The sequence below is a fragment of the Gallinula chloropus genome (genome assembly GCF_964237585.1).
Source record: "Gallinula chloropus genome assembly, chromosome: 8".
NCBI classification, from domain to species: Eukaryota; Metazoa; Chordata; class Aves; order Gruiformes; family Rallidae; genus Gallinula; species Gallinula chloropus.
The window spans coordinates 2,240,488-2,265,976 of NC_140093.1; the positions used below are offsets into that span (position 1 = coordinate 2,240,488).

Here is a 25,489-nt window from a genome sequence, read left to right on the forward strand (position 1 = left end):
AAGGTGCAGGCATTACCTTGGCAGGCTGGTGCCCACAGTTGCCTCAGCTCTGCTGGTGCGGAGCGCCAGGATTGGGAACTGCCAGGCTGCTCTGGGGACTGAGCTCCAGAGCGGAGAATCAGGGACTGAAAATCGCCTCTCTTCCCACATCGGTTCCAGAGGGACACTATCAGCCTCCTCGCTGGGCTTCCCAGGCTCCCTGTCTCTGACAGGCTGCCGCCTTCGTGGCTGTTATCTCCCAGAACCCGGGGAAGCTCGGGCTCTCCGTGCGAGGCCGAGGACACGGAGATGGGTCTAAGCCCCTTCTCCCTACCGCAGAAGGGCATGCGACCCCCCAGCGCCCCAAGACTGCTCTGCCCCCCGCCCGGAGAGGGGCTGTGCGCTGCCCCCGCAGCCGGGACCTCCCGTCGCAGAGGCGGAGTAGCGATGCTCCTGCCCCTCCGGCGGCTCCCGGGGTCGGGCCGCCGCTCTCCGCCCGAGCCGCCCCGCAGCGAGCCGGGCCCTGCCCGCGCACGTCCGGCGCTCCCTGCGCCCCGGGGCCGGGCCGGCGGCGCTCGGCGCTGCGCGGGGCGGTGGCGGGGGGCGGAGCCGGAGCCCGGGGCGGGGGGCTGCGCCCTGCGCGGGATTGGCGCCGGGCGGCGTGATGCCACGTCCGGCGGGGGAAGCCCTGCCTCGCTCGGGAGCCTCCCCCGCTGCCCGGCTCGGCGCGCAGGTGGAGCGGTGTCGGCGCACGCACGGACCGACCCGCCGAGCCTGGTGGAGCCGCGCCGCGGGAGCAGCCCCGCAGCCCGCCCCGCTCCCCGCCCCTCTCCGCTCCGCCCGGCCCGGCGGCGCCGCGGCAGCCGGCAGCATCGCGGCGGGACTGCCCGGGGATGCAGCCGCGCTAAGAACAAAAGCCCTCTGCGCGGTCACGCTCCGGGGCTTTAAAGCGGCCCGGCCCGGCCAAACTTGGAGCTTTGCCCCCTCCGCCCGGCCGCGGCCGCGTCCGGATTGAACTCCCCGGCGCCTTCCCCCGCACGCCGCGGGCAGCGGCAGCGCCCGAGACCCGGGGTTCCCCCGCCCGCTGCCTTCGCCCGCTGCGCGCCGTCCCGCCGGGGCTTGCCCGGGGACGGGGGAGGGAAGGGGCCGCGCCCCGGCCCCCTGCGCCGCCAGGCTCCGCGCCGCCCCGGGGACCCCCGGCCGCCTCCCGCCGCGGGACCTTGGCTTTGCCCTTCGCACGGCAGGTGGCGGGGCAAGCGGAGAAGGATGCGTTTCTTCCCGTGGGGATTTTGGCTGCTGTGTGTCGCCTCCGCCCCGGCTCGCGGTGACAGCGGCAGCAAGGCGAGGAGCTGCGCCGAGGTCCGGCAGCTGTATGGGGCCAAGGGCTTCAGCCTCAGCGGCGTGCCCCAGGCCGAGATCTCCGGTGAGTCCCGCGGTGGGGAGGCGGCCGAAAGTGCGGGGGCCCCGGGCCGGAGCACCCCGCGAGGCCGCAGCACCCCGCGAGGCCGCTGCGATCTGGGGGCTCGCCGGGCAGGGTTCTGGGGTGCCGCGGGTCGGGGATGGGCATGGGGGAGGATGCGTGTGGTAGGGGGGGCGCGCCCGGGAGCCGCAGCTGGAGTTTGTCTCGGGTCGTGGGCGGCAAGAAGTCGGACTCGAGAGGTTTCCCCCGAGGGCTGGGCACCCCCTCTCCCCATGCAGCACCCCCGGAGCCCCTGCCCGGGCCGGGAAGGGTCTTGCTGCAGCGCTGAGCTGCGAGCGGAGCTGTGAGAGAGGGGGTGGTCGCACCGAGTGTTCAGCGGTCGCTTCATTTATTTATTTTATTTTTTCATTGTCTGGTTTCTCCTGTTCTGAGTACAATTGGAGCGGTTGGGGGGGGGGGCTCGCTTTGGAAATCGGGATAGGCTGTGAAGGGGGTCGGTATTGAGGTCGGAAATGCCACAAGGTTAGGAGAGAGAAGAATTGTTTCTCTTCGTTTTCTGTTAGATGGGAAACAAACCGGTAAATGGTATTTGTCGGTTGTTAAAAATGAAGCAGAAGTAAAATGACCCTGTGTCAAGCTTGTAAAGCGCAGAGGAAACCTGAGCAACCTACATCAGCGTGCGTCCTCTTGCCTTCCTTCTGGGTTTGGACAAATCTTGCTTGACTTCCTCCCTTTTTCTGCAGAAAACCACTGAAATACCAAAGACTGTTGAAGGTCTGGTTTATGTTGCGTTGTCTGGGGGGTTTTGTGGGTGGTTTGGGGTTTGTTTGGGTTTTTTTCTGAAAGCTTGGGGAAATATGCTGAGGTATTGTTGGCTTTTTTTTTTTTTTAATTCTCATCTAAGTTTTAATACACCAACTTGTGACCGGTGCCCATGAGCTTCCTCCCTCACTTGTGGGAGCTACCTCCTTGAGACAAAGCATAGACCGTGCAGGCGTACGTGCTAAAGCCAACCTACAGGGACATCCCAGGAAAAATCGCAGCTCGTAGCTCAGATCTAAGCTACAGAATGCCTTATGTTGAATATTTCATTGTGCAGTTTTCCAGGGAAACCAACTCATTATCTGACCCGTGAATGGAAAAGGCTGGAACCGTGCGCACGTCTCGTAAACGTGGACAAATTAATACTCTCTTTGTCAAGTTGCAGCCGAATTCCCAAGCGAAAACGAGCAGCCCTCGGAGCTGTGCGGTGGGGAATTTCAAAGCCATTTGTACGTCACTATTAATAGAATAGTAATTCAGCTGAGCAAGAAAGTGGCTCTTGATAAATTTGCATCTAATTACCGTAAACGTGAGCACGTTAGCAGTCACGTTTCAAGTGGAAAGTTCTTGGAAGACTAAATGTTTACAGTCCTCGTGGAGACGGCTGCGGCGGCGTGCGCAGGGGTAGTAGTACTACTACAGGGCCAGTCGCTCGGGATTGCGCCAGCTGCTCTTCGGAGTACTGTGTATCGCAGGTTAGCGGCGAGCAAAGCGTCCTGTGCCTACGGATTGTCGAGGGTCAAAAGGTGGTGGAAGACACGGATTTGTAGGAACCAGGGGGTTTGTTTCCTGCCGTTTGTCGCTGCGCACGTGTACCCTGGCAGTTTTGTCAACAGTAGTTGAAACTGTGTATCGAATTGGGCATCTCTGGCTGGTACTGTAAACAGGGAAGCTCTGTGGATGAACTGTATGAAAACTTGAGGAATACCACATAGAAAGTAATAAGAAGTGCTTGGGGGAAGAAGGTTCTGTGCATAAACCTGCTGCTGATATTATTAGCCTGGTATTTAAAGCAGCTAATGGACTTAATGATTTTCATTGGTAATTATCCTGCGTCCCTTCTGCCCTTTTCTATTGCTGTAGTACATACGCAGCACAGCTAAAACATTGATGTGTGTTAACGCAAACCTGAGGAGTCCTCCCAACAAAGTAGGGTGCTGTGTAGCATGGATGCTTTGTAGGTTAGTGTGGAAGTCAATGCCAGTTTTGTTGTCTCCAAAATGAAGCATCTTGAGGCCCTCCTGCAGTTATCCCCATGTGTACTAGGTAGGGGATTGTGCAGTTTGTAATTCCATGCTTTGTTGAAATACTCCATTGTTGCTGAAGGCTGGCTTCAGTGGTGTTAGTTCAGCTTGCAGACCATGAGGGTTGTAACCTGTACGGAACCTTGTCAGGTTGCACCTGATTGACACCTGGAACTGCGTGCACATCAGCATGTGAGGACTTCTGGCTAAGTTAAAAAACGCTGATGATGACGTTTCGGTGGTGGCTCCGGTTGGACCTGTGCTGAGGTTTTCTGGGTGGCCTGCTGTCAGAGAGCTTCAAGAACTACCCCAAGAACCACTTTTTTGCCTTATTTCCAAGCCCTCTCAAGGCAAAAGCTCTTCACTTTCTTCCTCTCCAAGGGGATCTTGCTGATCCTACTCTTTCCATTGTTTGCCCTCAAGCAAAGAGAACTCATTTCTTAGCCCCACGGCCTCATCCCCCAGAGTGGTGCTGCTGTGCTAGGCTGACCTTGCTCTTGTCAGCTTCCAACTGGCTCCAGGTGCTGCTTGCTGGTGTGTGTTGCTGTCACACCAGCGCAGCACCGGGAGCCAACCCACATGCTGTTGACACCCCCAGAACTTGACCTCAGAAGTTTAGCAAGCTCCCCAATGCAGGCTCTGACTCAGGCTGAGATGGCTGTGTTTGTGTGGGGTTTAGAACACTTACTGCCTGCCTCACACCTTCTAATCTGTGCTCTTTGTTATGATTTAAGAGGATTATGAGTAATATAAAGTCTCCACAGCTCAGCAGAAGGTAGTCCCTGCTTATGACCGCACAGATCAGTTAGCGAAGCAGTCACTTGCTTATTAGCTGGCCAGTAGATCAGCATCTCATTGTTGGCTTAGCAGTTTTCTCACAAGCCACCTGAACAGGGGCTCCTGGCTCTCTGCTAATGTCATGCAGTGCCTTTGAGGTGTCCCAGCACTCTGAACGTGCCAGGTGCTGGTATTAAGTGTGTTTGGGGAATGCACAGGGTGTTGTATCTCACTGCTTTGAAGTCAATGGTAAAACTCCCAAACAGGAGAGAAGCGTCTGCTTGTGTTAGTAATCCCAACGGACCACGAGCACCCAGTCTCTGGTGAAGAGGAGGAGGTCTCTCTAGGTGGAAGTTTCTAACTCTGAGGGGAAGGATCCCACCCCCTTGGGTCTGGGATAGTTATGACACTTGTGCTTCCATAAGATGTACTAACTTAGGCAAAGGTTTCCTGTGTGTCGGAGTGTTCCCGCACCTGTTTTCCATGATTCCTACAAAATATGTGAAAACAGTTTGAGAGCTTCTAGTTCTGTTTCCCCTTGAGTCTTCTGGAGGCAGCAAGCCTCAGCTCCTACTTTCCCACAGTCTTGCTACCCAGACAGCTTCACCCCATCGGGGTGACTGAGGGAGAGCGGTGCTGGATGTATTGGGTGTACTAATTGTGCCTGTACTAAGGGACAGTCTTCTTGGGCTGATAGCACGGTTTGAGATGAAAACAAGCAAGCCTACAGCAGAAAATACTGTGCTTTGGAGATCCCCAGCTGCTTCTGCTGACTTGAAGGATGTTGGATGGGGGGCTGCTCCCCAGTGTCTCAAGCAGAGATGGTTTTCTCGTCCTAGGAAGAGACTTCAGAGTTGTGATGTGATATGGGTGCGCCCAGCCCGTGCCCACTGTTTGGGCTAGACTTTGGCTTTGGTTTGTTCACTTCCTAGGCTTGGCTTGCTGCTAGGCTGAGCTTGCTGACCTGGGCAATGGGTGTAATGCAAGGAAAGGAGGGGACAGAGAAAAGCCAGCCAGGTGTGTTGCCACTCATCCAGCCACACAGCCCCTGAGTATGCTTCCCTGGCTCCTTAGCTCAAAGGAGTCAGAACAATGTTGTTTTTTTAAATCTTTTGGCACTTTTAGGCTGCGTAATTTGGTTTTGTGATGAAAATGTCATGAGGTGCCTGTGCTGGAGCTGCTTGGAGAAATGTTAGCTGGGTGGGGAGCAGGTCTGGCCACAGGGTGGGATGTGGCAAAGCTCGAGAAGTGTGGAGTGATGAAAGCCAATATCGTGTGTGTGTAACTCCTGGCAGCCTTAATGGAAACATGGGCAAACCTGAGTCCGCGACGTGAACAATAAAACCTGGGGCTCCTCTGCCTTCAGTACCCACCTGAGAGGGGCCGCGCTGCTGCTCCGGTGCGCCGTGGGCGGGTTTGGAATTGGCTTCCAGTTACTCCGGGCAGCCGCGATGCCTCGCGTGCGGCGGCGGCACCGTGAGCACCAAATCGGTGCCAGCCCGTTCGTGCGAGCGGCTGTAAGGGCGAAGCGGGCCGGCACCGGCTGGGCTCGGAGCGGGACGCGGGGGGACCGGCGCTGCGCGGAGCGGCGCGGGGGTGCCCGCGGGGGTGCGGGGCGCCTCCTGGCGGCCCGGGGCGGCGGCCGGCGCCGGGAGATCTTTGCGCTCGGGCGTTCCGCGCGGCTCTGCGCTGGCTCCGGGAGCATCTGCCGGCCTGGCGCGGGTGGCCGAGCTCTCGCCGCACAGTCACCCCATCACCGCCTGACAGGGCTATTCCCGCAGATGCTCCTGTCGGTGAGCACGAACCTGGGGGGGGTGGTGTTGGGGTTCCTCCCAAAACCTTTATTTGCGCGCGTACGTTAGAGCTGGAGCCGTGCCACGCGGCGGGGCTCGCCTCTCCTCCCCCTCTTCTCGCCCCGCTGCTGCCCCGCTTCCTTAAGAGCGCGTGTGGGTGTCTGGCCGATGTGGCTGGCAGTAGGTGTGTGGCTTTCTGCAGGGCCTGGCACACAGCGGGTTTGCTGTTCCGCCGGTACCGGTACCGCTGCCTCGCCTTGAGTGGACCCGGCAGGTCTCCGTGTCAGTGATTAATGCGCTTTGGCTTACCCGAAAGCGGGAGGGAGCTGAGAACTTGGTTGTCAACAATTTTCCTCACTGGTCGCAGCAGTGAGAAGCAAAAACAGAGGGTGTGGAGCACCTGCCCGTCCACAGCAGTGGAGCACAGGCTCTGCCCTGACACACCGCTGCCCACTGGACCCAGAAGGGTGCACTGAGTAGTGTTATTGCACCATCAAACTGTATGAGGCAGAGCATGGGCAGTGGAGGCAGCATATAGGGATGGTCTCAGCCTCCCAGGGCTGTTGATCTGAGCAGTAATGCTGGCTCCGCTGTCTGCAACACCCTGGGGCCAGCGCTGTGGTTTGGGTCTCCTGGCAGCAGCTCAGGTCTCCTGTCACTTGTTCTGTGGGACTGTGGAATCAGGGAGCTGGGAGGGTGAGGAGGGCAGCTGGCAGGTGTCACTGGCGTAGTGACACTTCTGTATCTGCTCTCAGCATTCAGCTGGAAACCCTGGCCAGGAAATTCAGGGGGAAATAGACATCCCAATTCCACAGAAATCTGCAGGCTTCCTTGGGGAAAACCGCTTTAATTTGTTTGCTGCCCTGGCCCTGCTGAACGTAACGTACTTCTATATATTGGGTTTCTTCCTTTGTCTCGTGAGGCACTTGTGTGTGTATCTAGCAGGCAGGTAGCCTTCCAGAGGGCATCATGTCCAGGCAGAATGCTGCTCTGGCGTACAGTTGGCCCCAGCAGCTCTGCCAAACTTCTGTAGCGGAGCGTGTTACTTCCAAGTGGGGTGGCCTGCTCTCCTGCTAGCAGGAAGTCAGCAACCAGCTTCCAATATGGTATGTGCACATGTTACTCCTGCTTGGAGAAGCAGTAACGAAAGCTCCCACAGAGAGTTGTCTTCACTGGGGCATCCTGCCCCGCCATGGCAGGGTGTCTCCAGCCTGAAACACAGGCAGCCCCTGCACTTTGATACAGGCAACAGGCTTCTCATATTCCCTTGAACGTGCCATGCTGCAGCAGACATGAAACAGAGGTGTAGTCACATTCTTGGCTTTTCCTGTGGCAAGAGCATGTCCTTAGACGGGTGTGAATTGGATGTGCCACTTCTGGTTGCATGACAGTAATGCCAGGGATGGTGCTTGACACTGACTTCCACCCCCCTCTTCTGAACTTTTCTGCATAGATAGAGTCTTCCCGAAAAGCTGAAGCCAGTGCATCCTCATTTCCACCTGTACAACTTAGGTTCAAGTTGGAACATCTTTTGTGGTGTTTCTTCTCCAGGCACAGCAGTGAGAGGGAAGGAGAGGTTTGGTGGGCAGATATGCCACCTGCTTGGGGTGGCCTGGAGCAAGTCCATACAGAATCTAGTCATCTTTAAATCTCCCTGGAAAAAGTCACATTCCTGTTCTCCTGTCCATGGAATGAGGACTGGCAGCACAAGGATAACTTGTGATGGGAAGAGACTGAGAGAAGGGAAACCCCAAAGCTTGCAGGAGCCCTCATAGCAGTGGCTTGAAGAGTATTCCATCGTGCTTTATAGCGTGTGGTAGCTGCCATTGCATGGGGACATTTCCCCTCAAGGTTACCAAAAAATAAATCAAGCTCAAAACTCTGCAAAGAAAAAAAATTTCCCTTTTTTGCATCTTACCTGTGACGAGCAGACTTCCCTCCCCTGTGACATGTGCATACCCTGGCATGTGGTTGCTCAGAATATGCTGTATCCATGGCAGGTGAAAACTGTCTTTAAGTACCACTGGATTCCCAGGGAATCAGGTTACCGCTGCTGCCAGATCGCTCCAGAGAAAATAATGAAGCTTTAATGCTGTAGACACTGCAAATGCTGGTCTGTACGTGCCAGAGCTGTGAGCTGGGTCAGCCACTTCTGCCCGGTGACGTGTTCACGGCTTACTCAGAATTCTTCAGATACAGAAGCCTTTTTTTTATCTATCTTTCTTCCTTTCTCACAGTGTGAGCGAGAGGACTGTGCTGTGACAGAGTTTCACAGCACTCTTGCTCCGAGTCATAGAAAATACATTAATCACAATTGTGTTGACTGTACAGCGGTTACAAAGCTAATTTAATTTTTCGTGCCTTTCCATATACAGTGCAGCATGAATCAGAAGTGTGGGGTTACCCAGCCCTTACAAACCCCTGTGCCAGCAACGGGAGTAAAACATTCTTTATTTCCCTTTCCAACTTTGCCACGTGTTCTTCTGAAGTATTGAAAAAAAACCTAAAACAACAACGACAACAAAGTTTTACCGTGGTTTCAGAGAGCAACACGATAGTCATTATGCAGACAGTCTTTTATGTGACTAAAATGCAAATGCTCTATGACAAATGGCTTTGGCTTGCAAAAAAGTGGTATTTTACAGGATTGTAAAGCTATATAGTTGGAGTGTTTCCACTAGTTTTACCCAAGTCTCTCGCCTTTTAGCTGGAGCAGGCTGGCATATTTCTAAAACATTCATATTTCTAAAATATATTCATATGTATTCAAATATTTTGAATATATAGAATATTATATAATGTGCCATATATTGCATATTGTTATAATATGTAATATAATGTATAATTCATTACATGTTATGTCATGTAATACTTTACAATTAATATATTAAAATCTATACGTATTTCAGAAATACTTTTATTTGTAATTTTTCCATAAGTAAACCTCTGACACAACCTTTATTATATTAAGGTTAATTTCACCTTTTTTGAAAAATGCCTACATAAAGAAGCTACTTCAGTTTCCCCTACTCCAGTCCGTGTTGTTGCAGGGGAGTTTGCAGTGCTCTGGTGGTAGGATTGATGCCGATGCCAGGGCCGGGCATAGCGGGAAGCGAGTCCTGTTTGAGTGGCAAAGCAGGGCTGCTGCGTTCACATCTCCTCTCTGCTCCTGCCTCTCCCCAGATAAGCTGAATGCTGGAAATGGGGTGCTGTAATTATGGTCTGGGTCTGGCAGGAGGGTCCTAGCCCCCCAGCTTGGATGCAGATTTTCACTGTGAAGCTGGGAAAGCCACTTCACTTTGCTCTTTTCAGCAGTTTCCTCTACCGTAAACACTAAATTGGAACGAGTGAGCTTGAATAACTCACGGGAAGTTTAGTTTATTAAACTCTAGTCCCTGGACATAAGAATGCTTTAAAAGAGAGCAGTGGTCTTCTCCCTGATGCTGTCGCTCACGGTGCACAGCTGCCTGAGTTTAAAACAGTTGTATAACCAGTTTAGGTTTTACAAACATCTGTTTGGCGTTGTGACAGAATACCAAACAAGTCCTGCAAAAAAAAACCCCAAGCCCCTCTCACTCCCCTTTCATTTGTGGGAGGTCTCTTAGAGGCTTCCACGTTGGGGGGAGGCTGGTGTTTTTGTTGGAGAGGCTCTCTAAGGCCAAACCATAGCTAGAGGCTCATCTGCTGTGAATTTGAGGAAGGGCTGCACAATAGTGGGAACCCGTGGGTAGAAGTCCCGTCGACTCAGCCACAGGCTCCCCAGGGCCTGTGCCCCATCCCCATCCTGTCTGATGGTGGTAGGATGTAGCAATGTCCCAACTCTCTGTGCTTTGGGGGTTTGGTGTGGGGGAGAGTTTGGGAAGTGTGTGGGGAGGTCAGAGAAACATTCCGGTTTGCCTCTTGCTTTTCATCTGCCAGTTGCGTGTTCCCTAGCTGAGTTGAAGCCCAGGCAAACAGAAGGCGATATGGTGTTGGGTGAATCTCTCACACATCAAGTAGGAGAGTCCCTGAACATAGTGTAAGGGTAGGAAAACCCTCAGTGCTGTCCTTGGGTCAGTGATCAGGCAGTATGTCATGTCTTCAGGTGTGTTTGTGTGCTTGTCCTCCTTCTAACTTGATTTAAAACAGAGACTGTTGGACTCACCGTGTCTCGGGAAGTTCTATTTGATTTTACTTGATCAGGTAATAGTAAATGATAATTATCTCTGCTACACATTGATGTTAGACATGGAAAAAGTCTGGAAGTGGAAAGTGGCTTAAACTGCTCCATGTGCTCACCTTCATGTGGGGTGATACTGTCTGGTGCTGCCTGTGAGACTGGTTAGTGCAAGGGGACCAAAATGATGTTGGATGTGGAGGATTGGAAATCAGTGTTGGAGAGCAAAGCTGAGTATTGTAAAGTGCTTTTTAGCAATACCTGGCAAGTGTTTTACTTGACTAGTTGCAGCGTATGAGAAGTGAGCCAATTTGTGCTAGAAGAAAACTTGTTTAGGTAACTGGTGTCCAGCCTCAGGCACGTGGCGTGCTGGTGGCCTTCTCCCTGCTTCTCTCTGTCAAGCTTGACAGCCACTCCTTGCTGTGCTTACATGCTGAAAGGAGGTTGGAGTGAGGTGGGTATCCCTCTCTTTTCCTACATAATGAGCTTCCAGTTCTGCTAGGGGAGGTTTATATTTCATATTTGCAAAAATTTCTTCACTGAAAGTGTTGTCAAGCACTGGACTGAGCTGCCAGGGAAGTGGTGAAATCACCATGCCTGGAGGGAATTAAAAGGCATGTAAATGTGGTGCTTAGGGACATGGCTTAGTGGTAGACTTAGTGGTGTTAGGTTTGTGGTTGGACTTGGTGATCTTAAGGGTCTTTTCCAACCAAAACAGCTCTGCGATTCTGTGACTTGTGGCAGGTCTGTTCTGTGCCCCAAATACAAACATTTTTGGGCATGTGGTGACTATACCCCGGGCTTGTGATGGAGGAGAGCATTGTCTGGGCATCTGCCCTGTGCTCACAAACACATGCACCTGCCATGCACCTGGGTAAGTCCTCTGCATGATGCAGTGTCCTCAATGCAGCATGTCCCAGTGCATGTGGAAACATTGGTGGGGCTTTAAGCGTACCCATAAACGGAGCAGTGGCTCATCCCCGTCCAAAGCTGAACTCTGTTGCTTTACTTTCAGTGTTGGTATAACGGTGCCGTTGGCACCCAGAGTGATGTTGTGTTTGAAAGGGATGGAGCATATCTGGAACACTGACTGCTGCTGTGGCAGGGAGAGGTTAGGGTTTCTTGCTGAGAAGCTGGGAGTGACTGATAGGTTTTATGTGTGTGTCTGTGCCTGTATGTGGGGTGGGAGCTCTGCAAAGGGAATTTTGAGGAGCAGCTCTTGAGCCCACGCTGTGGGAGATGTAGACTGGAGCACTGTTGTCTTTGTCTGAAGGAGGAGACGCGGCTTGTTTTGGGCTTGTTCCTTCCTGGTGCAGCTGGTTCAGTGCCAGCCACAGAGGGATGCTCCCATGGCAGCTAGCTTGTGCTGCTGTCCCTGTGAGATGGGATTTCCCTGCTTGAGCTCAGATGTGCAGCAACCCCTCAAGGTAAAGGCAAGCAGGTACATGTCAGAAACAGGCATGGCTCTGTATGTAACTTGCTTGTCTCATCCTAGACAGCAGCATGGGAGGCAGTTTGTTTGGCCATATTGTTGTGGTTTAACCCCAGCTGGCAACTAAGTACCACACAACTGCTCACTCCTTCCTCCCAGATAGGATAGGGGAGAAAATTGGAAGGGTGCAAGTGAGAAAACTTGTCCCCAAGCAGGAATCACCCCTGGCCAACTCTTCCCAGTTTATATTTTAACTATGGTGTCATTCGGTATGGAATATCCCTGTGGTCAGTTGGGATCAGCTGTCCTGGCTGTGCCCCTTCCCAGCTTCCTGTGCATCTCCAGCCTTCTTACTGGTGGGGCATGAGAAGCAGAAGAGTCCCTGACTTTATGTCATCAACATTATTCTCAAGCAAACCCATGGCACTGTGCCTGCTACTAGGAAGCGAATTAAATCTTTCCCAGCCCAAACCCAGACATGTGTCCCTGTGCACTGTGCTGTTGAGCTGTGGGATCACCTACAGCCCTTTCCCAACAGGATGGCTGTCACTCAGGGGACAGATCTTGCCGCTCTGTAGGACAGTACATTCAGGAGAAACCTAAACCAAATGATTATAGCACGTTTACAGAGCCAATGAAAATGATGTTTTCATTGGTAGGTCTTCACAGATGCCAGCAAATATAACAAAGCAAAGCTTAAGCTGTGACTTCATTCTCCTTAAAATGACCATGGAGCAAATACCTTCTGACACAGGGCACGTGTCAGTTGTAAACTGGGGGGGGGGGGAAGCCAAAGCCACTGTGTTTAAATACAGTGCCACTCCTCCCACTATACTGCATCAGCAGTCTGGGGGCCTGGGTTTTGTCTTAAGAAGTCACACTGCTGCTGATGTGTGCTTCACTGAGGCAGTCGCTCGTCGCAGCCATAAACTCACTGCTTTCCATTGTTAGCAGCACACTCTGCGACAGGGTTGGGGACTTAAACTCCTAAATATATCTGCTGATGTATGTGTATCCAGCAACATGGTGCCTTGTGTTATCCTGCTATCACCCATGTATTTTGAGCACATTACATCACTCAGGCTGATCTGGGTTTCCTTTTTGTCAGCTAGAGAAAGAGCCCTCTGAAATGCCCCTCTCCAGGAGTCTTCACGGGGGCAGCAGTTGCTTTCACAGCCCGATCCATCCGCACGGGCTGAGACCCTGCAACAGCCAACCTCCAGAAGTGGTGGGAAGCACTGTTCCTGTGGTGGCTTCTGAGCTGAGGGAGGCAGGGTTTGTGTAGTTAAAATGCATCAAAATACAATAATTGATTAGCCAAAATTAACTACGCACATGACTGGGGAGTGGTGGGGGAAGGGGCAGTGTCTTATACCCTTCTGCTCAGTGCTCGTGAGGCTGCACTGGGAGCGTGATGTCCACTGTCAGACTACTCAGTAAAGGAGAAGTATGGCTATACTGGAGCACGTCTGGCACAGGCCACCAAGATGGTCAGGGTGCTAGAGTATGTGATGTGCAAGGGGAAGCTCTGAAAACCATGTTTGCTCAGCATTGAGACATATAGGAAGAAGGTTAGGGGAGATCCAGTTGCTGTCTGCAAGTACTCAATAGGAGTAGGAATGGAGGAACTGGAGGTAGACATGGGTGTATGGGGCAGGATGGGAGGTTGTGGGCACAAGCTGGGACTGGGAAAATTCTCATTTCATACATAGAAAGACTCTTTCAACGTGAGTGATTGAACGCTGGAACAGGAGCCCAGAGAGGTGATGGGATTTCTATCTCCATCCTTGAGGGTATTTGGTGCTTGAGTGGAGATGGTCGTGGGACATCTGCTCTAGTTGTCCCTGATTTGAGTGAGGGGATGGACTAGATGGCTCCAGGAGATGTTTCATCTTAAATTATTCCACAATTCTGTGCAAATGCTACAACTGTGCCATACACAGACAAATCAGGTGTAGGTAAAGTTCTTTCATCAGTGAAGGCCTTCAGCGCAGGAGAGGCAAAAGGAAATCCTTCCAGTACTGCCATGTAATGTTTGTATTTTTGGAACTTATTTATCAGTTTATGAAAGATGACATCTAGTGAAATCAAACAGGAGAAGCAATATTCTCCTACATGAGTAAAAGCCTGTGCTGGTACTCCAGAGATGCGAGTTCAATTTTCTGCTCTGGCACACGTGTCTGCTGTGACCTTGGGCAAGTTGCTTAATCTGTATCTCCAATTCCCACCTGTGCATCACTGTCTTTAAATCATAATACCATGTTTTCATAATTTGTCTTTAAATTATAAAGTCTTGGAGTACTAAGTCTCACTATTTCTCTATATTTCACTATAGAGTACTTGGCACAACGGGACCATAAATCTTCATCAGTCCCACGATACGTGAATAATAAACAGTAATGACATAATTTAGGGCCGCATTCTGCCTCTGTTCTCATGATGTATAAGGACAGGGGGCTTTTGTTGATTAAAATGCTGGGCCGTTCTCCCTAACGAAGATCCATGGGCCTTACTGAACAGATTTTTATGAGCCTGTTTTCGACTCTTTTGGTTTGTTGGGTTTTTATTTTGTTTCATCATTAATCATTGATTGCAGGTATCTAAACAATTTGCTTGGCGGATCAGGGAATAATAAATTCCTTTAATCTGTATCTCTTTCCGTTTAATTATCGTTAACTCATTACTCAGTCGTCAGTTGGATGGATAATGAACTCCGTTCGCTGAGCGGTAGAAAAGAGTTGGACTACAGAGGGAGAACTGGATTCTCCGGTCCTTTTGGAGATACAAACCCAAACTGCAGTCACTGAACATTTAGGTTGCATCGAAGGTTACCAGTAGCTGTGCTCCTGTTACCTTTGCAGGCCTGAAAATAGGTTAACATTACTTTGGCTGGTTCCGTGCCTGGCACTGTGTTACACTCCTGCATTTATTCTTAGGCAGTTGGGAAACTGGTGACTACCGCGTGGAGAGCTATTTCTGTCTTGATTCTGTGACAGCGTCGAATAAAATCATATGTATTCCAAGCCTAATTATTACAGGCAGACTTTACGTTTGGGGCTGTGGTGGTACTTGCTGGGTTAAACTACCTCCCACAAAGTGTAACAGCATGTTCAGACCTTCCCAATTCAGCTACAGCAGGGGAATAAATACCTGTGGTCTCTAGCACAGTGCTGCTGAGCGCCTGGGTTGTGGCTGGAGAGCTCCTGTTCCTTCACCCTGTGATTTCCATCACCTCATCCTAGAAAGCTCATGGAGCTACGCGTGGCAGGTATTGGCTGTCCTGTGGCAGCTTCGGGCTCAGCCGTGGTGCTGACCCCACAAAGCACACATGGGTCAGCAGCAGCCCTGTTGCTTCGCCAGCACCTCAGCAGCTTGGTTCTGCCCCAGAAGCCAATATCGTCACCTTGTGGTAAAATACTCCAGTGTGGTTTTGAGCACCCTGGTGCTGTGTAGGCCAAGCTTCCTTCCCGAGGCTTAAAGACACCAGAAGCTGGAGGAGACCAATGGACCAGGGAGAGGAGTGGGACATGTGGAGCTGCTCTGGAAACAGATGACAGGTTGGTTGTCCCTGCTCCCTGGCTTCACGTGTGCCTCGGTCCTGTGGCTGCTCCCACAGGGATTTGAGAGACAGCAAAAACACTACCAGGACTGTCCCCTTACCACTGAAGTGAGATTCTGAAGCCTGCAAAAACAGTTGTCCTTGGTAGAAACCTAACTTTCCTGTCAGGATGTGACCTTTTTTTAAGCTAGAATGAAGTAAAGAGAAAAAGTTCTGGTGTGAAACCGTGCTGAATGGCTTCTGAGGGGTTGGCAAGGTGTCACGGGAAGGTTGGATATGGCTGTGTGTCAAAGATGAAGTGTTTATTAGAGGCTTGCTACTGTGTTCTGCTCAGTCATCAGAAGGCGGTTCAGAGTGCTTTTATTGTCTGGCCATTCCCAGCACAAATTTAATGCAGTGTGCTTCCTTGCAGAGTAACCAGGAGAGAGATCCTGGGTGCCCCGGAATGCGAAGCTGCTGCTCCGGAGGTATTTTTCCACTCCTGGGGAAGGAGTTGTTCTTTGCGACACGACCCCCACAGAAGCCCTCTTAATATGAATGACATTACCCTCGTTTGTAGAAAGAGAAAAATGACACTTGCCAAATTTGCAAATCACAGTTGTGTTTCTGTCAGCTTTGGCAGTTACACGGCTCCTGGTAGCGCTAATGAAGGCAATCTGCTTTTAATTTAAAATCCTCCCTGAAGGAAAAAAAATAGCTGGCAGTTGAGGGATTCGGCAATGTCCTTGTGTGAAACTCCTCTTTCCTTACTTTCTATGGTTTGCTTCAGCTGAGGAGAAACTGCTAATTAAAAAATATTCCTAAAGTAGCCAAATATGCAGGAATGTACTTAGGCAACAACTACCTGTACTGGTTCTGCAGTAAATCACTTCGTTGGTTTCATTTGATGAGCAATTCTAATTAACCAAATAAAAATAACTGCTTACCTTGCACTTAACTCAGCATGTTTGCGATTGAGGGACGAGGATGCCAGGCTTTGTTTGGATGACTTGTTTAGATTCAGCAAAGCCAAGGTGGTCAAGTGGCACAGGGAGGAGATAATGCCTGGGGCAGGACTCTGCCTGTGGAGCAATTCCTCCTTCATGGGATGGGATGCCAGGGAGCACTGAAGGCCTGTGGGCTCTGCAAAGGGCTTGCCTTGGGTCTGTGCCTCCCATGGGCACAGAGGAAGGGGAAGAGGTCTGGGGGCAGACAGCATTGTGCAGAGTGTGCTCAAATGCAGACTCTTTGAAGGCATTTCTCCCTCGTTCAGAAGGTACTGGACCGAATGGTGGATGCAGTCGTTGTAATTTGGGGCTTTGTGCATCGGTAGGTAGCCTGTGCCTGGAGAAGGGGGTAAGGAGAGCGTAAAAATGCGCATGCCTGCAGTGGTGCTGACGTGGTCCTGTGGCAGAACCCTCTAGAAATTATTCAGGTGGTTGCTTGCTTGAGCTGTGGGTCCTGCCCTGAATCCTCTGCTGCAGTTCAGAGGAGTGGCAGCAGGAGCCATGCCACGGCATGCTGCCGCCTTCTGCCATATGGAGCTCAGGACATCTGTGGAGCTTTGGAGATCGGGGGGGTTGGGCAGGAGACGTCAGAAGGCTTCTTGGCAAATATAAAATGATCCCACTGCCTGGACAACAACTGTGGTGATCCAAGTACAGTATTTTCACAGGTCTACTGTCAGCTGCAGCCTGTCTGCCAGCATCTGCAGCAAAAGAAGTAATTTCTTATGTTTTTTATTGTTAAAAAAGTAAAAAGAAGGCACGTAAAGATGGAGAACTGTCTCTAATTTAGGATGACTGAAGTAAGAAGGGCAATTGAAGTAAAATCTACTGTAATAGGGCAAGCATGTACAGCGCCAAATGATGAAAGCAGTTTGCACTTTGTTGGCTTGTAGTGGCTTCTTTGGCACTGCGTTTCACGTGTGCAGCGAGGAGCAGTTTGGTTTGTTTCATTAATGTTTCACAAATGATTTGGAATGTATTTGGTTTTCATCCCAAAGGACAAATGGCCAGAGCTGCTAGGCCGGTAGCTTGTTGCCCCTTCACACTGTCACTTGTTTGGAAGGGATGGGGAAGTAATGGAAGTGCTGGTGCAACCTGAGGTAAGGAATTACAGCAAGCCAGTAGCTGGAGGAATCTTTATACATAAAGTCTGGACGTCCAGCAAGAGTCCTGGCAACTTGCTTGGTGCTGGTGGAGCAGCAGCTGCTACGAAGGGCTGTTGCTACACCCATATTCAGAGCGCTGAAAGCTGGGGCACAGCGTTTGGGGCCGCACAAACAGCGTGGTTTGCTCGGCAGTGCTGACCCCATGCTCCCATCTGCTTTAGGGCTGTACCAGAGGGAGGAAATTCTGGTCTCGCTGCCTCCTCCGGGAGGATTTATCTTGGAATTTTGAAACCTAACCTCCTGCTCCATCCCTAAATTTAAATCCATAGCTTCTGACTGAAGCCAGAACCATATGTCAGCAAAGTGCTGGGGCACAGCCGTCCTCTGTGTATTTATAATCTACTGTTGCATTAGGAGTTTGCTGTAGAAACAGGAGCCAGGAGAGGAACCAGCTTGGCAAGAGGCGTTGTATGGGATGTGCACTTGGGCTGCCCGTATGCCGCCCTGATGAGGAGTGTGTGATGAGCTGCTTTGGTGCTTGATGAGTGAGTGCTGGGAACAGTGGAAAGATGGTTGATGTCTAATCCAAAGGTCACCTGAGGTAACCCAAGAGCTGTGTGCTGTGCATGGGAATGCCTTGGTCATGTTTTTGGAAGCAGCCGGGATCCGAAGCCTTGTTACACAAAGAAAGGTGGTTCACCAGAGAGCTCGCTGCCCCAGCAGACTGCAGGCAGTTGCATCTTCCCTGGTGACCTTGGGGAGGGGGCAAATAATCCGAACAGATGGAGAAAATGTGTTCTTGTGATTAGTGGATGATGGGCTCCTCCTAAGCAGAGAAGGCCTGTTCTTTTAATTAATTAGCTGTTTAATACGTTTGTGCAGTGGCAGGCCTGGCTAACGTGCAGTTACTATGAATACCCCTCCAACGGCAGTAGCGGGTACAGATGGCCACAATTACCCAGGCTCGTTTCTGCAGTAATCACACATGCAAACATCAGGCTGGCATAAAAACTGACACGTGTTGGGTGATACAGGCTGCCCAGGGGGGTTGTGGAGTCTCCTTCTCTGGAGACATTCAAGACCCATCTGGATGCCTACCTGTGCGACCTGTCCTAGGGACCCTGCTTTGGCAGGGGGTTGGACTCGATGATCTCTGGAGGTCCCTTCCAACCCCTACGATTCTGTGAATCTGTGATTCCTTTTCCTCCCCTTATCGTGTAGGAATGTGCTTGTGTGACCATCTTCTGTCCACCTGGATTCCCTGGGCTCACCGTCAAGCTGGAGGCAAGGCTTCGGCTCTTAGCATGCACACAAAGAACTCCAGCAAGAGGAGGAAGCCTCTAGCTGAAGGTTTTCTCTGCAGTGTCTTGTGCCTAGTGCTTTGGACTGGGTTTTTGCATGATGACAGTGCAGAAGCAGAGCTGTAGGGCTTCTCAGGGCTTCACGGGGTGCCTGGTTGGCCTTCCCAGGGCAGCTAGCTCAGCTAGGCCAGGGAGTGGTGTGTCAGGGGCTTTGGTGCCCTGCACTTGCCTTGTAGGAACGTAAGACATGTCTGACTAGGTCACCCCAGGGTCTGGCTAAGCCCTGCAAGCTGTGTCTGGTTGTGCTAGCAGAAGGTGATGGTTGGGCTGTGGCGCTTTTCTGAAGCCTCTCCCTTTATGCTCCCAACACCCATGGTTTCTGAAGGGGGGATGCTGGGGGTACCTCCCTGCCCAGTCCTTTATGGACCTTTTGGCCATGAATCTGTTTCATCTTTTTTTTCAAACCTGCTGGATACTGTCTGCCTCCACCAGCTCCTGTGGCAGCAGGCTCCCTAAGTTCACGTCCCACTATGGAAAGAAGCACTTTCCCCTGTCTGTTTAAAACTGGCAAAGTGCTTGAGCTCGCGTGGCTGCCCTTCGCTCTGATCATCTGGCCGGATGAGTCTGCAAAGGGGTCTTATTACCAATCCCGAACGCTAAGGAGGGGTTGTGTTCAAAAGACAGTTCAGTCCTTGGGGAATTGGCCTCACCTTCCTTTCCCCAGGGGATGCTCAGGGCAAGGGGACGCTATCAGGTAGCTGTAGTGGTGCAGCTTGAAAAAGGAAAGCGAGCTGCTTGGAGTGACTTGAAGACCTGGAAGATCCTGGTTGGCAGAGGAGTGGGTGCTGCCAAAGCTGTTTTTTACTTCCACACTGAGTAGTGCTTGCCTGACTAGTATGGTGTGCTCCCTTCAAGCCCAGTGACTGAGGAGCTGCTGATCTGTGGGGCCAAGTTCTAGTTCAGGAGATGGCAAAGGCAGTGTAGGGGCAGTATGCATCAGAAAGCATTTCGGGGATTGCTAAGTGCTGCTCCAGGTATATGCACCCAGCACCATCTGCTCTGGGATGGCTCAGCACGGAGGAGGTAAAGCTCTGGAACCTGCTGTCCTCACTCTGTGCATTGCAGATCCAGAGGGAAGCAAACAAGAAGGGGAACCTGCCAGCTGCTGCCCTTCCTTCAGCCTGGGCATGGCTCTGCTCCGGCGCTGGGCTGTCTGCAGGTACAAGCTGAATGGAAGACCTGTGGATAATTCATGGGTCTGCACTTCTTGGAGGAGTGGCATTAATCTTTCTATCAGGAGGCTGCGGCTTTGTATCCTAGGGTTAAATCTTGGAGGTTCATGATGGCACTTGCAAAAGCTGGGGGTACAAAGGGAAGTTTAAGGAAGCCTGGTAAGAGAAATTCATGTCAGGTAGTGAGTAAGCTGAAGACTCTGTGCAGTGTAACGGAGAGCTGTGCTCAGGCTGATGACTTAAACGTAGTCAGTAGTGCAGAAAAGATCTGTAAGTACTCCCAAATCCTGTGCCCGTCCTTTCTTCCTACAGCCTACATCTCTCTTGTGATCAGTTTTTTTCAGGCTTTTTTGTCTTTCTCTTAGCAGATGTGGGACTTGTAAAATATTTACTTTTCAGCTAGCAGTTTCCCTATCTGGTTAATTTGTTTTGGGACACCATTTCTTGTTTTTCTGAAGCTTGATTTGTTGGGCTGCTGAGTAAAGCCTTCCATTTTTGACAGCCTTTTTACTCGTTCTTTAAATCTCCTCTTTGATGTAAGCTCAGAAACACAGATCTTATTCTTTTTATCGTTTTCCCCTGACAGTTTATAACCAGTTATGAGTACCACAGACCATTAAAAACAATCTAAGCTAACCTCTCAAGTGACAGCTATTCAGGGCCTATCTCTTATTTTCAGGACTCTGTATAGAGCAGTCTTCAGCTCTGAGGAAACAAGGATGCTGTGTGGTAAAGGAATGTGATTGCAGCAGCTCCAAAAAACATTTTGTAAAATTCATCTGGCAAAAGGCAGAGCAGTGGGATGTCCTGGTGATCCATGCCTGTCCTGAATTTCTGCTTGCTGCATTAATGATCCTTTGTTGATAATTGAGTTACCTGAATTCATCCTTCCTTCAGCAAGAAGGAATAGTGGCCTGGCAGGTTAGCTCACAGGGACATGGAGTTGGAAAGGACCGATGGGCAATCCATCTGGGAGATCTGTGGACACAAGGTACCATATTTGGGTCAGGATGGGACAGCCGCAGTGGATCCTTGGTGCCATGGGAGTCGGGTGAGAGAAGCAGAATTGGAGCCTGTGAACCTTAGTGCAATAGTCAGCTGTTCCCAGATTTTGACCATCAGAAGCAGCCAGGTCCTGAAGCTGTTAAAGCAGTTAATGAGAACTGGTAGAAATCTCTTGGAGTAGAGGACGAGAGGGCCAAGCACAGCAGTAGCCAAAGGAAACCAGCTATTAAAACTGCTAGTAGAAATCTTGGATGTCTGCGTGGCAGTCATTTTTCCCCCTTCTGCAGCCAGCTCTGACATGGCAGCACAAGGGGCTGGTGGGACACAAAAAAACCCCAAACCCTGAAGGAACCCACCACCACCTTCTGCTGACTGGATGAAATCATTAGGAAATGCCTTGCCCTCGCCTCCCTCCATACTGCCAGAATTTGAATTGGAAAAGATGACTTTCTTCCCAGTACTTTTTAGCAAATATTACTTTTTTCTTTTTTCCTTTTTTTTTTTTTTTTCATTTAACTGGTGGTGCACGATCATCTGGTCCCTGATGTGCTGGGAGAGCCGGGTTTCTCTAGGCGTTAGCTGCTCAGAAGTGCTGCTGTAGCTGTGAACAGCAGCAGCTGGGCTGAGCTTGGCTGGTTCAGGCCTCCGGCAGGCCAAAATAACGTCTTTTAACTCTATCAGATTGAGTTTCCCAGTATCCAGACTTTCAATAAGTGGGGTTTGTAGCTTTACCCTCAGAAGATCTGCCAAGCTGTTTCGCCCCTGCCTTTTTGGTCTGAATTAACCGTGTTCTTATGGGCAATTTCCTCATACTCCTTCTCCACAGCTGCCTGACAGTCCTTCGCAGACATCTGCAAACGCTGGAGTGTTTGTGTGCAGTAACGGAAGCGTTTCAGTTAACAAATCCCATGGGACCCTTTATCCTTTCTACCGAGCGAGGGGATACTTCACACGGCTGCTTCTCCACCTCAGAGTCTCTATCATCCCCTGATGGCATATAACATCTCCTTGCTGATGGTTTGCCCGTGCTGCCTTCTCCCAGCTTGGTTCCTATGGATAGATCATGCAAACCTCTTGGTGCTCAGCACCTCACAGGAGGAGCAGGACTCTCCCAGCAGCTCCCAACAGCATCCCTGCGTGAGGCATGAGGCTGTGGGGAAAGGAGCAGCGGGGTGACTCTGTCCAAGGCGCGGTTGCTGGAGCTTTCCCTGGCGGCCTGTGTTTCTCTCTCAGCTGTCGTTCTCAGCTGCTTGTGGATACAGACAGCTGCTGTTGTCTCAGCGTGGGTTTTGCTTTGTTTTGCTATAATCTGTCCGCTTCGTTTACGTGCCTGAATTAGAGCGGAGCTCTTTGAAGATCTAGCCACTCGTTTAGATCCTTATGGGAGCACTTTTGAAATCTGGCCCTTAGCTTCTCAAAATCTTTGATTATAAACTCACACCAGATTGGAGGATGAGGTGTCTCTGCATGCTTTTTCCCCCCTCCCCCTTTGCATTTAGCTGAACATCAGGGTATCTGGCATGTGCTACATCAGAGGGCTTATCTATAATTCATAAAGGAAGGCTCTCTGCCTTGACCAATCCAGGAGTTAACGGTACCTTTTAAGAAGAGCTTCTGAGATGCAACCTGATCCTAGGTCCTAACCTCTGCTGAAGCTCTCCAGGCTGGCTGTCCCTACTGGAGCCTCTGCCTTCACTTTGTGGACGTAAACACCAGCCTCTCACAAAGAAACCAGAAGCCTAGATGCATTGGTGCTGCTCACAGCACGTCTGGATCACAGCTTACAGGGCTTCCCACACCAGCCTGGGTTCCTCTCACTCCAGCAGCAGTTCTGTGGAGACCTTTTGTCAGGACTGCCAAGGGAGGATCTGACTTGTCACATGCAGAGGTCGGGGTCCTGAGTTTTACTGAGTTTAGTCATGAGGGAAGGATACGCACAGGTGGTTCTGGAGCCAGAAGTCTCTCTGTGACAGAGATATGCAGCTAGGGGGTTACAGCTTTCCTAGTGACTCTGTGCAGAGTGCAACCTCAGCCTTTGTGTTCGTGTTGCATCCTCTTGGGCACACACCTCTGTCAGCAGTCCAGGCTCAGGCCAGGCAAGAGCTTTGATACTCAGAACAAGTTGGGAAGAGCAACTGGGCTGAAGCCTCAGGGCTTCTCAGTTGGCCAAGCTGCTGCTGCCAGCACACACAGGATTTTGAGAGTAGGATTTTATAAGCCACTTCTGTGACTGGACTGTTTGCACTGAGGCTCCCCTTGTCTTCACTGGAACCCATCAGACTGGGTGTTTTGCGGTGCCAGTCCAACAGATACCTGTATCCATTTGCTTGGACCTAACTTGCAGCTCGTTGGCTAATGTTGACACATTCTGTCCTTTGAAAAGCTGCCTGTCCCTGAAAACCAAGTCTGGGGCTGTGTGTGCCAGGTAACTTTAAGTAAGTCTCTTGTGTGACCTGTCTGGAGCAATTCCAGAGCTGCACTCTGCAGTCACAGCCTGCTCCTGCTGCTGGAGAGACGCAGCACGCAGGAGGGAACCTGTCGGTAGACAAGGACCACACACCTGACTCTGCTAGAGAAGCATCCTGTCAACAAGGTGGAGGAACCACCAGATGCATTAACAAATACATATGCTACTTCACACAAACAAAAATTTTTAAGCCCAGGTTTTCTCTATGGCCAACATCGGATTCAGTGTGGGCTGCCCGGGTGCCTCTTGCCAGCGGCACAGCCTGGCTCCGCAGGGCTTGGTGCAGTGGCTTTGGTGAGGTGTGTGTTTGTGCTCCCGTGAGGGATCGGGCATGCAGGACCTACCTACAGCAGGGCTTCTGTCTCCAATGGAGATGTGTGGCAGAAAGAGCTGGGACATGTTTTCCTGCTTGTGGAAGGGGAAGTGAGGAGCGAGAGCCTGACTGATCTTTACAAACCACACTGCCAGGGACAGTGCCCTGGTGCATGGAGAAGGAAGGCAGCCTTTGCATAGGGGGGTCTGTGCCTTGGAAAGGGGAGAAAGTCTGCCAACACGTGTGCAGCCAGGGCTGCCCCGTGCCTGCTCTGGCAGCGGCGCCCAGCCGGATCCTGGCTGGGTGGTGCGATGGAGGGTTGTCGCTGAACAGGGCTGAGAAACATGGAGGCTTCTGGCAGCGGAGACCTGGTTGTTATTAGGACTGAGCTTGCAGCAGAGCAAACTGTCTGTGGTTTGGGTACGTGTGTATGCCTGCAGTGCGCTTCCTCTGCCCTGTTCAGCAGTGACAGAGGGGAAGGGGGGAAAAAACCCCCCAAAAGCCGCTCCAGCTCAGTACACGTGTCTGCCAGTAAGGGCCTCCATTTGATTGAGTCTTTGTGGTTTGCAGCACTTGGCAGCTGCATGGCTGCACCGCTCTGGGATGGGATGGAGCTGTCACCAGGCATTTCTCCTGCGCTCAGGAGAGTTGCACTGGGGCTGCTGGGTATTTCTTTCTTGGCTCTGTGACACATACCTGCCGTGCTACAGGGACAAGCAGGCTAAAAATTGGGCTGAAGTTGGGCTTAGTGCACCTTCGTGGTGCATGGAGCCAGACATTAGCAAGTGGAGGAGAGACAAAGAGGAGGGATACCCCATCAGACCAAATACCTCTGTGGCTCAGCAGTCCCTGTCTCTGATGGACAGCAAATGCAGGTGCTTGAGGAAGAGTGAAGGAATAGGATGAGAACGTTGTGGCTGCTTGCCCTAGAAGGCTCTCTCAGATGTGTGGGAGATCAGTGGGGTTCAACAGCCCTTTTGGACTTTCTCCTTAGGGCTGTGAAATGAATAGTACGTAGCATATTAAAGGAGTTTTGAGCACCTTTTCTATACTACCTTGGGATGGAGAAACGTAGCACGTGATGTCCCGCACAAATTCTTTCATCCTGTTGCCCCATAAGTAGATGAAGAGCCCTCTCTGTCTAAAATACCAGGTCCTGTTTTGTCACACATGGACAGGAAAAACCAGTGTAGTTCTCATCCTCCTCTTTGGTTTCAAGACTCCTTGAATTCCTTCTAGGAGACAAATGTGTCATCCGTTCCTGTACGGCGAGTGCTGCGAGTGGGTGCTGGCTGCCCACAGCCCCTCAGGGCCCAGGCAGCACGGTCACACCTGGAAGAAGCAACAGTGCCCAGGCTCAGAAGACACTATGGCTCTTAAGGGACCGCATTGTGTGCCTTCCTGTTTAAATGGAAAGCATTAAGTGGTGGTCTGCAGCCTGGAGGGGAAGTAATGCCAGTCTCTTCAGGGCACCTTTGCCTCCTGCTGACTTTATTACAATTCGCGTTGGTTCCATAGAGGAAACAGGCTCTCTGCTGCGCTGTCATTTTGCCCTGTTGCCTGCAATTATGATTTCTTTATTCACTTTCTGCTATTGAGACTCCAGTTTCTTGGAATTATTCCTTGTCTAATGACTTCCATTGCTAATTTAATTCTAAGTGATCCCTGGACGGCCACAACCATAAACGCGTGTAGGTGGCTGGGCGATTTGTCAGGGCTCTGCCTCTACGAGGTGCTTGGTTTCAGTGCTTTCATGAAGTATGCTAAGTAGTTATCATCTGGTTTGTGTTTGCATGATAAAACACCCCTGAAGTATTGCTTTCTGGTTTTTTTCTTTTTCCAATTTTTAAGTTGGAACTTGTTGATTTCTGTTAGCAGTTGCAGTTTTCTGCCTAAA

General features: G+C 51.2%; 1 protein-coding gene across 1 annotated transcript in view; it reads left to right on the plus strand.

Moving 5' to 3' along the window:
* The first annotated feature begins 1,241 nt into the window (after nt 1-1,241).
* Nucleotides 1,242-25,489, plus strand: part of GPC1 (glypican 1) — a 190,616-nt gene continuing 166,368 nt past the window's right edge. Inside the window, exon 1 of the mRNA XM_084267168.1 lies at nt 1,242-1,402. Within this exon, the coding sequence (XP_084123294.1) occupies nt 1,246-1,402 (157 nt within the window). The 5' untranslated portion in view covers nt 1,242-1,245. The remainder of the gene's footprint in view (nt 1,403-25,489) is intronic.